Source organism: Ranitomeya imitator, chromosome 2 (assembly GCF_032444005.1).
Source record: "Ranitomeya imitator isolate aRanImi1 chromosome 2, aRanImi1.pri, whole genome shotgun sequence".
Taxonomy (NCBI): domain Eukaryota; kingdom Metazoa; phylum Chordata; class Amphibia; order Anura; family Dendrobatidae; genus Ranitomeya; species Ranitomeya imitator.
This window is the reverse complement of record NC_091283.1, coordinates 559,954,827-559,970,483: the sequence shown is the minus strand read 5'-3', so window position 1 is coordinate 559,970,483 and position 15,657 is coordinate 559,954,827. Positions and strand designations below refer to the sequence as shown.

The 15,657-nt window shown below is 42.8% G+C and overlaps 2 protein-coding genes across 3 annotated transcripts in view; one reads left to right on the top strand and one right to left on the bottom strand.

Moving 5' to 3' along the window:
• Positions 1 to 10,053, top strand: part of UNC13D (unc-13 homolog D) — a 157,066-nt gene extending 147,013 nt beyond the window's left edge. The window contains exons 30-33 of one of the 2 annotated variants that reach the window (XM_069752049.1): positions 2,301 to 2,421; positions 2,701 to 2,824; positions 3,177 to 3,379; positions 9,767 to 10,053. In XM_069752049.1, coding sequence (XP_069608150.1) covers positions 2,301 to 2,421; positions 2,701 to 2,824; positions 3,177 to 3,379; positions 9,767 to 9,876 — 558 coding nt within the window. In that variant the 3' untranslated portion in view covers positions 9,877 to 10,053. The remainder of the gene's footprint in view (positions 1 to 2,300; positions 2,422 to 2,700; positions 2,825 to 3,176; positions 3,380 to 9,766) is intronic. The other variant, XM_069752048.1, reaches the window with a different exon arrangement.
• Positions 10,054 to 10,935: 882 nt separating this feature from the next.
• LOC138664960 (E3 ubiquitin-protein ligase RNF135-like) overlaps positions 10,936 to 15,657 on the bottom strand; it is a 58,543-nt gene continuing 53,821 nt past the window's right edge. Inside the window, exons 2-5 of the mRNA XM_069752051.1 lie at positions 12,852 to 13,064; positions 12,622 to 12,742; positions 11,756 to 11,854; positions 10,936 to 11,662 (exon numbers count right to left, since the gene is read on the bottom strand). Of these exons, the coding sequence (XP_069608152.1) occupies positions 11,076 to 11,662; positions 11,756 to 11,854; positions 12,622 to 12,742; positions 12,852 to 13,064 (1,020 nt within the window). The 3' untranslated portion in view covers positions 10,936 to 11,075. The remainder of the gene's footprint in view (positions 11,663 to 11,755; positions 11,855 to 12,621; positions 12,743 to 12,851; positions 13,065 to 15,657) is intronic.

Below are 15,657 nucleotides of genomic sequence, written 5' to 3'. Positions count from 1 at the left end.
AGAGGAAGAAAGTAAAGCTACTAGAATGGCCCAGCCAATCACCTGACCCGAATATAATAAACATTTTTTGGAAAGAACTAAAGCTCAGAGTCCATAGAAGGAGCTCACAGAACCTTCATGATTTGAAGAGTGTTTGTGCGGAAAAATGGGCCAAAATCACACAAGTTTCTCCACTTAGAAGGCGTCTTGAAATTGTCATCACCAACAAAGACTTTTGTATGACGTATTAATTACATATCAGTGTTCAATAATTTTTCCCTGTGTAATTTCTCATTATTACACATAATTTATGAATATCTACAGTTCGATTTCTTTGCCTGTGTGGATTGGATGGTTTGTTATGAACATCTGGTGAGAATTTCATGCAAATAGCACCTTTAGAAAAGTAAGCGAAGCACAGAAATACACTCATCTCCCTCACATTTTAGCTGTCTAAAATATAAAACACGATACCTTTATGAGCCACAGTACTCAGATATAAAAACTTTACACACCTCTGTTAAAAACTGGCTTTCAGTCATAAAGGCACTGCTGAGCCATTCTTTTGTTGGTTTGGAGGAATGCTTTGGGTCATTGTCATACTGAAAGCAGGCATTTATCTTCATATTCTTTAGCAGAGGCTTGAAGGTTTTTTTGCAATCCTGACCGATATTTGGAACTTTTCATAATTCTTCTCACCTTGTCTAAAGCCTCAGTTCCAGATGCTAATAAACAGCTCCAATGCATTATGCTGCCTTCTCCATGATTCACTGTGGGTATGGTGTTCTTTTGGTGATGCACAGTGTTGGCTTTGTGCCAAACATACCTCTTGGAATTATGGCCAACAAATTCAACCTTGGTCTCATCAGACCATAACGTGTTTTTCCCACATGCTTTTGGTAGACTTGTTGTAGATTTTATGAAAACATAGGTGGGTTTGGTCAGTTTTATTTGTAAGAAAAGGCTTTAATTTGCCAATCAACCCACAGGCCAGACATATGAAGAATATGTAAGATTGTGGTCACATGCAGTATACCAGTACTTGCTAGCAGCTTCTTTAAAGTTGTGCTGGCCTCTTGGCAGCCTTCAGGATATACTCAGAGTGGTGACTGAACCGGCGCCGCACCTGTGACTGAAATCAAATGCTGCCAGGGAGAATAAAGTTAATTTTCTCCCTGCAGCGTTTGGCTATGTGCAAGCCAAAGACAGGTTAATAACAATATTCATATAAAAAAATGGATATAAGGCTTATATTTTTATCCTTATCAATCAATAAAGGTTTTTGGAGGTACCAAAGACATATTATATTTAGGCTATTACCGCCAATCAAAACAATAAACCTGAATAGGATCTATTTAGGACAATTTAAGGATGATTGGCTAGCTATATCTCAGAATTACAACTTTCTATTTATATGGTAGCTTTCTGTGTACTAAGATAAATATATCTAGATACCCTGGCTCTATATATGTGGCAATTTCTTGTGTGCTGAGATTCATATGGACATAATGATTTTTACTTATTCTATCAGCTAAATAATATATATTGAATGCACTGGCTTTATATCTGATCCTATCAGTTCCCTTATTTAGTGATTGATATTTAATATATATGTCTATTGTCTACCTATTTCCAAAATCATGGAATATTGTTGTGCCGGAAATACTATTTTATCCACACTGCCCTTTTAAAAGGGTTTTATGGGTGGTAATATTTGTGTATAATATTGTGTTTAATAAAGATTAAAACTAATTAGATATACTAGTAACTCTATTAACCGGCAGATTAAGCCTATATCTGCAGGTTAGAAGCTTTTCTGCAGGTGCAGGTTCCCTTTAATATGAATTTAAATGTGATTGGCTAATTCTGATCATAACCACATGCTAATTATAAGAGGGTGGTCACACTTATGCAACCATAGAGTCTTCTTTATATGATTTTTTTGCATTGCAAAAACCTAGCATTTTACCAAGTGTGAGTGTAGACTCTTTAAATCTACTGTAGATAAATAGATAGATATGAGATAGATAGATAGATAGATATTATTTATTGTTATAGCGCCATTTATTCCATGGCGCTTTACAAGTGATAGATAGATAGATAGATAGATAGATAGATAGATAGATAGATAGATAGATAGATAGATATGGGATAGATAGATAGATAGATATGGGATAGATAGATAGATAGATAGATAGATAGATAGATAGATAGATAGATATGGGATAGATAGATAGATATGGGATAGATAGATAGATAGATAGATAGATAATATATATACATAAATGTAATCTATATTTCTATTTCTTAACTATTTGCAGCAGGGTTCCACTGCAGAAAAGTATGGAGCAGTTACAGTAAAAGTGAGCTACCGGCAATCAGAGCAGAAACTGCACGTTGAGATCCTTAATGCAGTGAATCTCCTCCCTCTGGACTCTAATGGTAAGTGAAGCACACAAATACACTCATCTGCCTCACATTTTAGCTGTCTAAAATAAAAAACACATGATACATTTATGTCCCACAGCACTCAAATATCACATTTGAAGGTATATGCAAATGAGTCTGGAAATACATTGGGGCGTGAAGTGACCAAAATGTCATGTATTAGTTATGTTTGTTAATACCCATGTATAGTTTAATCTTAACAACCAATGATCAGTTATGAGTTACGGTAAGAAATAATCAATTTAGCATTATTTTCATTATTCCTGTGCTCAGGCAGCAGTGATCCGTTTATTCAGCTGACATTGGAGCCTAAACACATTTTTCCGGCAGTGGAGCCACGATCTACAGAAGTCAAGAAGAATGAATTAAATCCTCTTTATGATGAGACCTTTGACTTGTAAGTGTGCACAATCTTTACTCGTAAATGTCTATGTGTGTCATGTAGGTGTGCACAAACCCATTACCCATGGTCCAAAAAATCACGGAGACATGTTGGTTTTTATTCTGAATCACTAATTACATGTATCCATACAAGCCTATTGGTCCATGAAAATCATGGACAACACAAGGATGTCATCCATGTGCAACCTATGTGCTGTCCGTGATTGACATACGCAGTCAAATTCTCAATGGAAAATGTCAAAAAAATTGACATTTTCTATCCAATTTTTAGAATATGTGAACAGAGCCATAGGCTACCCTGACATTAGAAACTTCTGATTGTAATGTTCTCTTTTCTCTTTCCCCAGCCTGGTGACCCCAGAGCAGTGCGAAGTTCCAGGAGCCTGTCTCTTGCTGACTGTCTTTGACTATGATGCTATTCTTTCTAATGAATTAGAGGGAGAGGCGTTTTTACCGCTTCTAGACATTCCTGGATTAAAGGAGGAGATAAATGATCCTGTAGCTAATATCCCTCAAATGCGAGTAGCCTTAACTCATCCAAAAATTAATGGTCAGTGGATGTTTTACATTGTTTACACCTATATTTTTTGGACTATAACATCTGAAACACCTCCTACTGTATGTGATGCTTATCATCACTGATTTCTGTGCACAATATCTCAGGGCTCGCTCAGACCAGCTGATAATTGGTCCAAGTTCTGTCTGCACACGCACCCACTATAGCCAGTGAGCCAGTACACATGGCCGATTTCCCACTTGGACCAGTAATTTGCATGCACTGCTTTGCATTGTTTTGTGGACCAGAATAATGCAATGTAAAAGCAGCTCCTGCCCCCGTCCGTACAAACAGACGGAGGGGTCACATCCACAAACTATGGATGCTACTGGCCCTTTTTCTCTTACAGTTGTCTGAACACGGCCTTATACTCTCATATACAGCTCGGCAGACTCGGGAAAATGTGTGTAAATGGGTTAGTAACTGGCTTAGTGATAGAAAGCAGAGGGTGGTTATAAATGGTATAGTCTCTAACTGGGTCGCTGTGACCAGTGGGGTACCGCAGGGGTCAGTATTGGGACCTGTTCTCTTCAACATATTCATTAATGATCTGGTAGAAGGTTTACACAGTAAAATATCGATATTTGCAGATGATACAAAACTTTGTAAAGCAGTTAATACAAGAGAAGATAGTATTCTGCTACAGATGGATCTGGATAAGTTGGAAACTTGGGCTGAAAGGTGGCAGATGAGGTTTAACAATGATAAATGTAAGGTTATACACATGGGAAGAAGGAATCAATATCACCATTGCACACTGAATGGGAAACCACTGGGTAAATCTGACAGGGAGAAGGACTTGGGGATCCTAGTTAATGATAAACTTACCTGGAGCAGCCAGTGCCAGGCAGCAGCTGCCAAGGCAAACAGGATCATGGGGTGCATTAAAAGAGGTCTGGATACACATGATGAGAGCATTATACTGCCTCTGTACAAATCCCTAGTTAGACCGCACATGGAGTACTGTGTCCAGTTTTGGGCACCGGTGCTCAGGAAGGATATAATGGAACTAGAGAGAGTACAAAGGAGGGCAACAAAATTAATAAAGGGGATGGGAGAACTACAATACCCAGATAGATTAGCGAAATTAGGATTATTTAGTCTAGAAAAAAGATGACTGAGGGGCGATCTAATAACCATGTATAAGTATATAAGGGGACAATACAAATATCTTGCTGAGGATCTGTTTATACCAAGGAAGGTGACGGGCACAAGGGGGCATTCTTTGCGTCTGGAGGAGAGAAGGTTTTTCCACCAACATAGAAGAGGATTCTTTACTGTTAGGGCAGTGAGAATCTGGAATTGCTTGCCTGAGGAGGTGGTGATGGCGAACTCAGTCGAGGGGTTCAAGAGAGGCCTGGATGTCTTCCTGGAGCAGAACAATATTGTATCATACAATTATTAGGTTCTGTAGACGGACGTAGATCTGGGGATTTATTATGATGGAATATAGGCTGAACTGGATGGACAAATGTCTTTTTTCGGCCTTACTAACTATGTTACTATGTTACCATATGGCATGCATTTGTAAATTAATGGGATTCTACGGACCTAAAAAGTCTAAATCATCATCGACTATGCACAGAACACAAGGATCAGTCAGCATGTTGGCCAATATCAATCCTTCATCCAATTAATAAAAGCAGAGATGTATCTAGGTTTTCCAGCATCCAGGGCAATAATTCCATTTGGTGCCCCCCACCCCAAAGCACATATGCAATTTGCACACTTAGTCATATGCTAACGAGCTGCTCTCCGTAATTCTCTCAATGTTCAGTGAAAAATGGAGAGACGCAGGAAGAACAGCTCGTTGTCACGTGACTGTAAGTATGAAAATCGCATATGAGTGAAATGGCCATGTGATGACTGCTGGAGCCTGCAAGCAGAGTTGAATCCTGACAGTGAGAATATTACACACTGTTAGGATTGGCTACAGGGTCTTCTTTTATAATTAAAGAGTGCGCCTAGGTTTGTCATGAAAGTCTGCAGTCACTCTAGGTGATCGCAGGCTTCTGAATTCTCACAGCGCATGCTCTGCATACCTTTAGGATTCTCCCTTGCCGGTGGCAAGAGTGTACATTCATATGAGCACAAGTATGCAATTAGTTTACTTCTGGCCACATTCTGACGGGTCCAGCCTCGATCAATTTATGTCCAGTCAGCACGTGACCACATGTATGCAAATCGCATACTTGCAGTTTCATGATCCCCCACTCTCACTGCCATCACCAGAGAATCCTGACACCGTGCAGTGCCCACTGTGAGACTTCAGAGGTCTGTAGTCACATCGAAGACAGCAGACTCATCACAAACTTGGACAACCTCTTTAATGCTCCCAACTTAAATAAAAACATAGTAACCCCTAACAATTCAGACAGGTACAATACTTTATTAAGATAGCCATGTATGACGTAACCACCATCAGTACATGGTACATCAATTGTAATGTCAGGTCAGACCCATATACATTTGTATCTCATGAACAACTTCCAGTATGTCCTTAGCAACAACTCCCAGCATCTCCTTAGCGTTGTGATCAGTCATCATCAGGCTGCGAACTATACAAGAACCACAGTACTGATGAGAGTACCAGATGCAATGATGACTTTTCACAACCACAGCTCCTCTCTACAGACCTCCATCTTCTCTAGTCTTTTACAGCACATCCCCACATGATGTTTTTAACAATAGCAATGTCATTATAATGCTCCTGAATAGAAATATCTGCCTTACGCTGAGCCTGTGAATAAATAATTACCCCTCACTATATTCCCTGCACAAAATATGAACCACACACTGTCCCTCTTACGGTACATGCCCTCCATACTTCCCCCTCCTTTCCATACTGGGCCCCCTCTTCACACAGTGTGAGAGGACAGTGGCCCCCCTATAGGGCCTAATCTATATACTATGCCCCCTCATCACACTTCCTCTCCTTGGCATATTGTATGCTTGTGGCTGTGCTTTTACACTATCCCCTGTGCTACACCCCATCACACTACTCAGTCTCTGTTCTGTGCCCACTCATACTTTTCTCCCCTATACTGTCTCCTCATATATTTACCCCATCGCTTTCCATACTGCATCCTCACACATCCCCCCAACTCCCCATACTGTGTCCGCACTCATCCCATCACCTCCACTTCCCATACTGTGTCCACATACATTCTTCCCCTCGCTCCTCATACTGTGTGTGCATACTTTCCCTCCTCGCTCCTCATACTGTGTCTGAATCCGTCCCCCCACTCAGCATACTGTGTCTGCACCCATCTTCTCACTCACCATACTGTACATTCACCAATCCCTTCCCTCGCTCCCCATACTGTGTCCTCATGCATTCTTCCCTTTGCTTCCCATACTGTGTCTGCACCTACCATCCCCATTTTGTGTCCGCACCAATTTCCCCACTTACCATACCATGTTTGCATCCATCGCCCCTCATACTGTTTTCTCATACATTCCCCCATCGCTACTCATTCTGTGTCCGCACCCATCCCCCCATACTGTTTCCTCATACATGACCACCATCTCCCACCTTATTCCTAATACTGTGTCCTGAAATTTCTACTGCTCCCCAAGCTGTGTCCTCAAATCTTCCCATTATATGAAATCTTCACCACCCCCGTTGCGCTAAATTTAACCCACCCACCCCATTTCACTAAGTCTTCAGCTCCACTGAAGCATATACCAACAATCTTGTTTGCACACCGATGATTCAGGTCATGTGATCTCTGAGCCAGCTGTCAGCTTGATAGCCGGCTCAGAGAACGTCCGACTTTCAGTCCGGGGAACGGCAGAATGCAGCCGCCGGGCAGACACCTTAGATTGCCCATGCTCCACCTGCCCCTCCTAGATATGCCTCTGATAAAAGTATGATTGGATAGTGTATGAAAGCTCAGTGAAGTACAGGACATGACCTGTTGAAGATGTTTGGTAAAGAAATGTTTTGTACATTAATTACATTGTTTCAATATCATATAATTTAGTTTATTATATTTTTTTTACAAATGAATGAGAAGCTTTTGTATTAGATTATACATATTGTTTTAAGAGTCCTTATTTCCTATGTCAGAAGGATGTTTGTTGGGAAATTGTCATTTTACTTAAGGGGTGGTCTGGTTTAGAAAACACACTCTGAAATGCTACATTAGGGGGCATTCAGAGTTAATAGACGGAGTCCCAAATTTAGGGCCTTCATATATCAGCCAAACCGACACAACCTCAAAGATCGCCTGTATTTTAGGATCAAGCATGTCTATGCATCACAATGCCAGCACACTGATTTTAATGGGTAACATGTAACACTACATTTTCATTGTGGTGGTTCTGCAGGGAAATTAAACACTTGCTTGATCCTCCTGTGGATTACATCTGATTCTTCCTGGTTAAAGCAGCAGGACACTCTCACTGCAACAAACAGTATTGTCATGCTCGCGCCCAGACTGGTTGGCGCGGGCGTGCGGCCCCACTGTGCCACAGACCAGACTACCTTGGTAGGGGTGTAACTAAGTAGCTTCCTTGGTGTTCGCTGGAGCCTCTGATGGTGAGGTCAGGCTTGTGCGGCAGGAAGCTACCAGGCACCACTCCAGGGTGGTGTCTGACTGTGGCTGCTGATCCCACCGGGGAACGAAATATAGACAGGCAAGCAGGCATGGCTGGGACACAGGCAGGCAGACGGGTACAACAGAGACACTGGCAGGCGGGCACAGCTGGCACTCTGGCAGACAGGCGGGCACGGCTGGGACAAAGGCAGGCAGATGGGTACAACAGAAACACTGGCAGGTGGGCACGGCTGGCTCTCTGGTAGGCAGGCAGGTACGGCTGGCTCTCTGGCAGACAGGTGGGCACGGCTGGGACACTGGAAGAACCGGTAGGGACCGGTCTGCAGGCAGGTATGTAAAACAGGTAAGAACCTGTTCAGACAGGAGGACTTAAGAATAGGTAGAGAAAGACCGCAAGAGCGGATGCAGAGCGAAAGCACAGGAGCTAGAGCCAAGAACAGAGACGCAGGAGGTGGAGCCAAGAGCTGGAGGCGGAGCCAAGTTGCGGAAACGCAGAAATCAGAGCCAAGAGTAGGAAGGCGGAGCCAAGTGCAGAAACGCAGGAGGCGGAGCCAAGAGGAGGCGGAGCCACGTGCAGAAACGCATGAGGCAGAGCCACGCACAGAAGCTCAGGAGGCGAAGCCAAGAACAGGAGGCGGTGCCACGTGCAGAAATGCAGGAGGCGGAGCCAAGTGCAGAAATGCAGGAGGCGGAGACAAGTGCAGAAATGCAGGAGGCGGAGCCAAGAGTAAGAGACATAGAACCACAAGGAGCAGAGCCAGGTAGAACTGCAAGGATCGGAGCCGCAGAGCAAAGCCACAGAGTGCAGAGCAAGAGCTGAGAGCAGAGTAAGACACAGAATGCAGAGCTGAGAGCAAAGCCACAGAGTGCAGAGCACAATCAGAGTGCAGAGCAAAATCAGAGTGCAGAGCAAAATCAGAGTGCAGAGCAAAATCAGAGTGCAGAGCAAAATCAGAGTGCAGAGCCCAGAGCAAAACCACAGAGAGCAGAGCAAGGTCACAGAATGCAGAGCAAGGAGCAAAGCAAGGTCGCAGAGAGCAGAGCTAAAAGCAGAGCAAAGCAAGACACAGAGTATGCACAGCAGGGAAGGGAAACTAAGGCAGGGATATAAACGGACACAGGAACAGGACTAGTCTAAGACAAAGACAGGAACAGTAGAAGGCACAGAGACATGGACACAAGCCAGGGTACGATGCCCCTCTGGGTGGCTACACAAGGACACAGACCAGGGTACGAAGCCCCACTGGGTGGTGAACACAAGAGTAACAGAGACAGGGCCTGGCACTTCAGCAGCTAAGAACTGACTGAGGGAGTAAGGTGCACAGGCCCCCATCAATGGGTGGGGATGTCTTAAATACAAGAAGCCTCATGGCGATTGGCCAGGGACACCTTAGCAAGGTGCACATAGACTCAATAAGACACAGGAGTTGCTGGCGCCACCCCCCTATGCCCACAGACAGAGCATGCACAGAGCAAACAGCAGACATGAGGCACACAGCATGGAGCTGGCAGCAGAGAGAAGTCACAACAAGGCCCGGAGAAGTAAGTGAGTTTGAGTGTAATGAAGGTGGGGGATGGGATGCCATGCAGTGATGCCAGCAGGGTTGTTACAAGTATCTTATAAACAGACCAGGAACATTAGTTGTAGTCACAGTGCGGACAGTGAGCCAAACTACACTAGACAGCTTCCCTTAATGCTCAGGAATGTGGTCAGCTAACCCATCAGAAACATGGACAACATCACTGTGACATCACTGATTTCATCCTGTTTTCAAGCCATTGTTGATAAGTACTGAACAATGTGTTGTCTCCTTCTCAGGGGATCGCATCTTGCAACTTCTTGACTGTCGCCGTTCTGAAAAAGAAGCTGCGATGTTCATCAAGCTCCGTAAGCAAAGAGCTCGCCAGTCTAAGGAGAGTGAGCGGTGACATTGATGCAGGACCTGATGTATATTATAACCGGGGCTTTACCACTGGTTATCATGGAAGAACTGTACTGAATGCACAGATTGCAGAGACCTCATTTCTGCACACAGGTTCAATGACTCCCAATCCTATTCAAGAATGTTTAACACGTAATTTTAAAATAAATGTTGCAGACACTGGATAACATGGAGTGTAAAAGTTCCCATACACCTAAGATGTTGGTCACCCTACTCCCACACGAAGGAACCAGGATATTCAGCTTCGTCAAGTGTGCATGTACTTTCAATTACCAGAATGAGTTAGCAATAATCAGACATCTTTGTTGATGGTCTATATCCTGAGAGTGCATTGAAATTCAGCTTTCCTCATTATTTTCTCCTCTGATATCATCTGTTGGGGAGAGTGAACAGGCCTCCATACAAATTATGGTCAGTAGTAGATGAGCTTGGGTGACTTTCCTCTAATGCGCATGAGGTCCTTAAAGGGACTCTGTCACCTGAATTTGGAGGGAACAATTTTCAGCCATGGAGGCGGGGTTTTCGGGTGTTTGATTCACCCTTTCCTTACCTGCTGGCTGCATGCTGGCTGCAATATTGGATTGAAGTTCATTCTCTGTCCTCCATAGTACACGCCTGCGCAAGGTAAGATTGCCTTGTGCAGGCATGTACTACGGAGGACAGAGAATGAACTTTAAGGGCAGTCTGTCATCAAGGAATAACTAGCCAAACCAAGTACAGGAGCTCGGTGCACCCTTGGCGTGACCAAACATTTAAGTGCACTTTCCCACCTACTTGTTTTCTTGTTATCCCTACCCTTCTCTGGCTCTACAACGCCAGACCTGCCAATCAAAGAAAGGGGGGTGAAGATAGAGGAAATACAAATAGGTGGGAAGGTGCACTTAAAAGTTTGGCCTGTGGTCTATGACCATTTCTGGAATGTTGTAAAGCTATAGAAATAATACAAGTGTCAAAACTTAAAACATGGTACTGGAAGAGGTTAGAGAGGTAATGAAGGAAAACAGAGGCATGGAAGACAAAGTGGACCTATGGAAAGAATGCCCTTTCTAGTGGCAAAGGCACCCTTGGATATTCACCAGAGCCAGATAATGTTACAACCACTGTAACCACTTTAGTTATGTCAGTGACAACTAATTGAAATACTAATTGGGTTAGACTGGTAGATCCAGAAATCAATGGTTTTCATTAGAACTCTGCTGAAAACTGCCTTTGAAAGTGCTTGTTGTGTGCACTGCGCTGTACTGCTGTTCCTGCTCCAATGGACACAACAGAATTCCAGCTGATGAAGAAGATGGGATACAAAGGCTGGATAAATGAAGCATGAAAGCGGTAAAGAAGTGGCATGTCATCTGATGCCTCATGGAAGGAGAGCGTTCCTTCATCCCAGTCCAAAAAGACCCCCAGTTTTTCCTGCTGCCCAGTGGCTACCAAAATTCTCTCACCATCATGCCAGGCATAGCAACGTGTACTGCTCCACTCCAGGCACCAAGAGTGTGAGTTCCTCCCCACCAGACAGACACTTTGGTGACCCTTACGACAGATGCCTTGATATGTAACACCCAAGCTTACACGATTTCCAGAGAGATGAACCTCCCAATAGTGGCGACCTTGAGCCATTGACTCTCTGGCCAGTACTTGTGTATAATGATCAAACCGTTCTGTATTTTCTGGATAAGCTTGAGACTGCAGTTTACACAGGACTCTGCGGTTGGCTTGCATAAGACACAAGTTATTGTGAGCAGTGTCAGGGTCCAGGCTGATATCCCGCAAATCTGCAAATGAGAGAGTAAGTGAAACTTATTTAGCTAATTCCATGTTTGAGGTTTTCACGGATAGAAGTAATGCAGAAATAGTAAACGTCTTACAGTGGAGAAACTCTGTTTGTACCCGTGGCATCAATGGGGGTAACAGACTTCCCCAGAGCTTAGGTGGCAATATTGGATAGCTGGTGCGTGTGGTCCACACTGTTACATAAAAAAGACCATACATGAAGAACATGTCACAAAATATAAAATGGAAAAACTATAACCATTGTATGTTCTATATATTTATGTTTCCTTCATTTTGCTGTTTGTTGCTTTACAGAGTTCATGCACTCAGATTTGCCATGTGCATGAACCTTTTGCTTAAAGAGAAGATTTCACACGCCAAACTATTTATATGTGCCTGTACCCTTTTTAAAGACAAGTCCAGCAATACAATTACATGGCCAGTCTGTTCCTCTGTTACTGAGAAATTAATGTTTGAATTGATATACAAATATCTATGGTAGATCTGAAGCCTCTGCCACTCCAGCTCTACTCCCTGTCCTATGGCACTGCCTCCTGTGTGACTGATGGCTAACACAGCATAGAGGCTGTCAGTGCAGCCAGAAGAGGTGAAGCAGAGGGGAATAGAGCTGGAGTGACAGAGGCTTCAGGTCTACAGCCTCATTTGTATATTAATTCAAACACTGATTTCTCCATAATGGAGGAGTGAACAAGCCATGGAAATGGCCGTAGTATTTCTGGACTTATCTTTGACAGAGCTACATACACGTATAAATAGTTTGGAAGGAATCCTGGAGACAGATTCCCTTTAAGAATTATCCTTTATCTGTTGTTGAGCACCTACTATACTACATTCTGTTATATCATCTGTCTCACATTACCCACCGTGATGCACATAACAGATTCATTATCCTAACCCACCACAAGATCCGTTTTCATAAATGTTAATTTCTTCCATTCACCTTGTTGCACAAGTCTGCCCATGTGGTCAGCGCACAATTCTTGTAGAGACTGTTTAAACTTGGAGACCGCAGCATACAATCCTGTCCAATGTAGTTCCTGAAATGTGGATTGTTCCTCCGGCTGCATAAATGAATAATTGGATGTATAATATAATGTTATCATTTTCATACATTTTATACTGATAATAAATAAAGTATTAGTGCATTCTTATTGTATGGCGGACATGTACCACAGTCACAAGCTGATCCTGCTGCTGATCTGGAACGACCTGGGCACAGTGCATTGTAAGCCCTTCTTCTAGGTCTTGGCTGTTTGTATTCTTCGCCATCTGATTCTCTGCTTGTTCCATCATCTGCAGTAACCGAAATCCTGAGGCCTGTAATATCCTCACCATGTCAGAGAAGCCTTGACTGACTACTCTGCGATCTCTGGTAACGGAAACCTGTGATAATTGAACATGGTTATGAACAAGGAGACACTGAACAACTCATTTTTGTTCTATATGTGAATGTAGATCAGGAATTTATTTTGCCAAATCTTAGTTTTAGGTACCATGGACCACTGTAAAAAATAAAGATGATATTGGTTCCCAGGACCTATTTAAGCCCTTTATATTCTCAAAGTTCAGCAAATGAGGTTCTGTTCTCATCGTGCCTATGATGTCCAAAAAAGTCTGTCCTCAAATATCCCCCAGAGTGCCCGGTACACTGCTACCCTCCACATTTTGATGGTGACTTCAAAATGATACTATGAAATGAAGTATATCGTGGCACAACTGTGTTGGTGCACAAAATAGGTTCCCCAAACAAGTGAACATATAATAATGATTTGGCACTCAACTTGTACGTATTCGTTACCAGAAAGATAATATTTTATTGCAGTCCAAATATAAACGTTTCAGTCTAAACAAGACCTTGCTCAGTAAACTGCATTAAACATTGTACAGAAAAAGATAGTGAAAAATACAACAAAATGTATAGAGAATAAGGTACAAGATACAAAATATAAAATTAAATCTCATTCCCAATTGAGTGCATGGTGGTGGAAGTGAGGGTAGGAAAAGTAAGGAAGGGAGAGAAAGGAACAACTACGTACCCGACTGTTCTTGTCGTGTCACTAATGAGTGTTACTAAGCATCAGAAAAAAATCCAATGTATATGTAGGGGCTCGTATTGTACATGCCCCTGGGAGAACTATCTCCCTAAATGATAGGAATAAGTAACATAGTAACATAGTTAGTAAGGCCGAAAAAAGACATTTGTCCATCCAGTTCAGCCTATATTCCATCATAATAAATCCTCAGATCTACGTCCTTCTACAGAACCTAATTGTATGATATAATATTGTTCTGCTCCAGGAAGACATCCAGTCCGCTCTTGAACCCCTCGATTGAGTTCTCCATCACCACCTCCTCAGGCAAGCAATTCCAGATTCTCACTGCCCTAACAGTAAAGAATCCTCTTCTATGTTGGTGGAAAAACCGTCTCTCCTCCAGACGCAAAGAATGCCCCCTTGTGCCCGTCACCTTCCTTGGTATAAACAGATCCTCAGAGAGATATTTGTATTGTCCCCTTATATACTTATACATGGTTATTAGATCGCCCCTCAGTTGTCTTTTTTCTAGACTAAATAATTCTAATTTCGCTAATCTATCCGGGTATTGTAGTTCTCCCATCCCCTTTATATATTTTTGTTGCCCTCCTTTGTACTCTCTCTAGTTCCATTATATCCTTCCTGAGCACCGGTGCCCAAAACTGGACACAGTACTCCATGTGCGGTCTAACTAGGGATTGGTACAGAGGCAGTATAATGCTCTCATCATGTGTATCCAGACCTCTTTTAATGCACCCCATGATCCTGTTTGCCTTGGCAGCTGCTGCCTGGCACTGGCTGCTCCAGGTAAGTTTATCATTAACTAGGATCCCCAAGTCCTTCTCCCTGTCAGATTTACCCAGTGGTTTCCCGTTCAGTGTGTAATGGTGACATTGATTCCTTCTTCCCATGTGTATAACCTTACATTTATCATTGTTAAACCACATCTGCCACCTTTCAGCCCAAGTTTCCAACTTATCCAGATCCAACTGTAGCAGAATACTATCTTCTCTTGTATTAACTGCTTTACATAGTTTTGTATCATCTGCAAATATCGATATTTTACTGTGTAAACCTTCTACCAGATCATTAATGAATATGTTGAAGAGAACAGGTCCCAATACCGACCCCTGCGGTACCCCAATGGTCACAGCGACCCAGATAGAGACTATACCATTTATAACCACCCTCTGCTTTCTATCACTAAGCCAGTTACTAACCCACTTACACACATTTTCCCCCAGACCAAGCATTCTCATTTTGTGTACCAACCTCTTGTGCGGCACGGTATCAAACGCTTTGGAAAAATCGAGATATACCACGTCCATGACTCACCGTGGTCCAGCCTATAGCTTACCTCTTCATAAAAACTGATTAGATTGGTTTGACAGGAGCGATTTCTCATAAACCCATGAAGTATTTGAAATAAGTAATAAAGTACATAAAAAGACGTAAATTATGCAGCTGCTATACTGCCCAAGTATAGTCACGGGTGTAGAAGGACTGATAGGGTAGATTTTCAAATCAATCGTGGATAGATGTCTGTAACAAGGTATTTTAAATGAGTAAAACCTATAATGTGTATAGTATAGTCAAGCAATAGGGTAAATAATATCTTACCTAATATAGACGACTTTGCATGAGTATCACAAAAAAATGTGAAGGGTATTCCCTATAGTACACATCTACTATATAATTGTCTAAAGGTCACTTCCGTCTTTCTGTCTGTCTGTCTTTCTGTCTGTCACGGATATTCATTGGTCGCGACCTCTGTCTGTCATGGAAATCCAAGTCGCTGATTGGTCGCGGCAAAACAGCCATGACCAATCAGCGACGGGCACAGTTCGGAAGAAAATGGCCGCTCCTTACTCTGTTGTGAATTCTGTTGTCGAACTCCCTCCTGTGGTCGTGAATGGTACTTCGGCGAGTTCTGTCTATGGGCT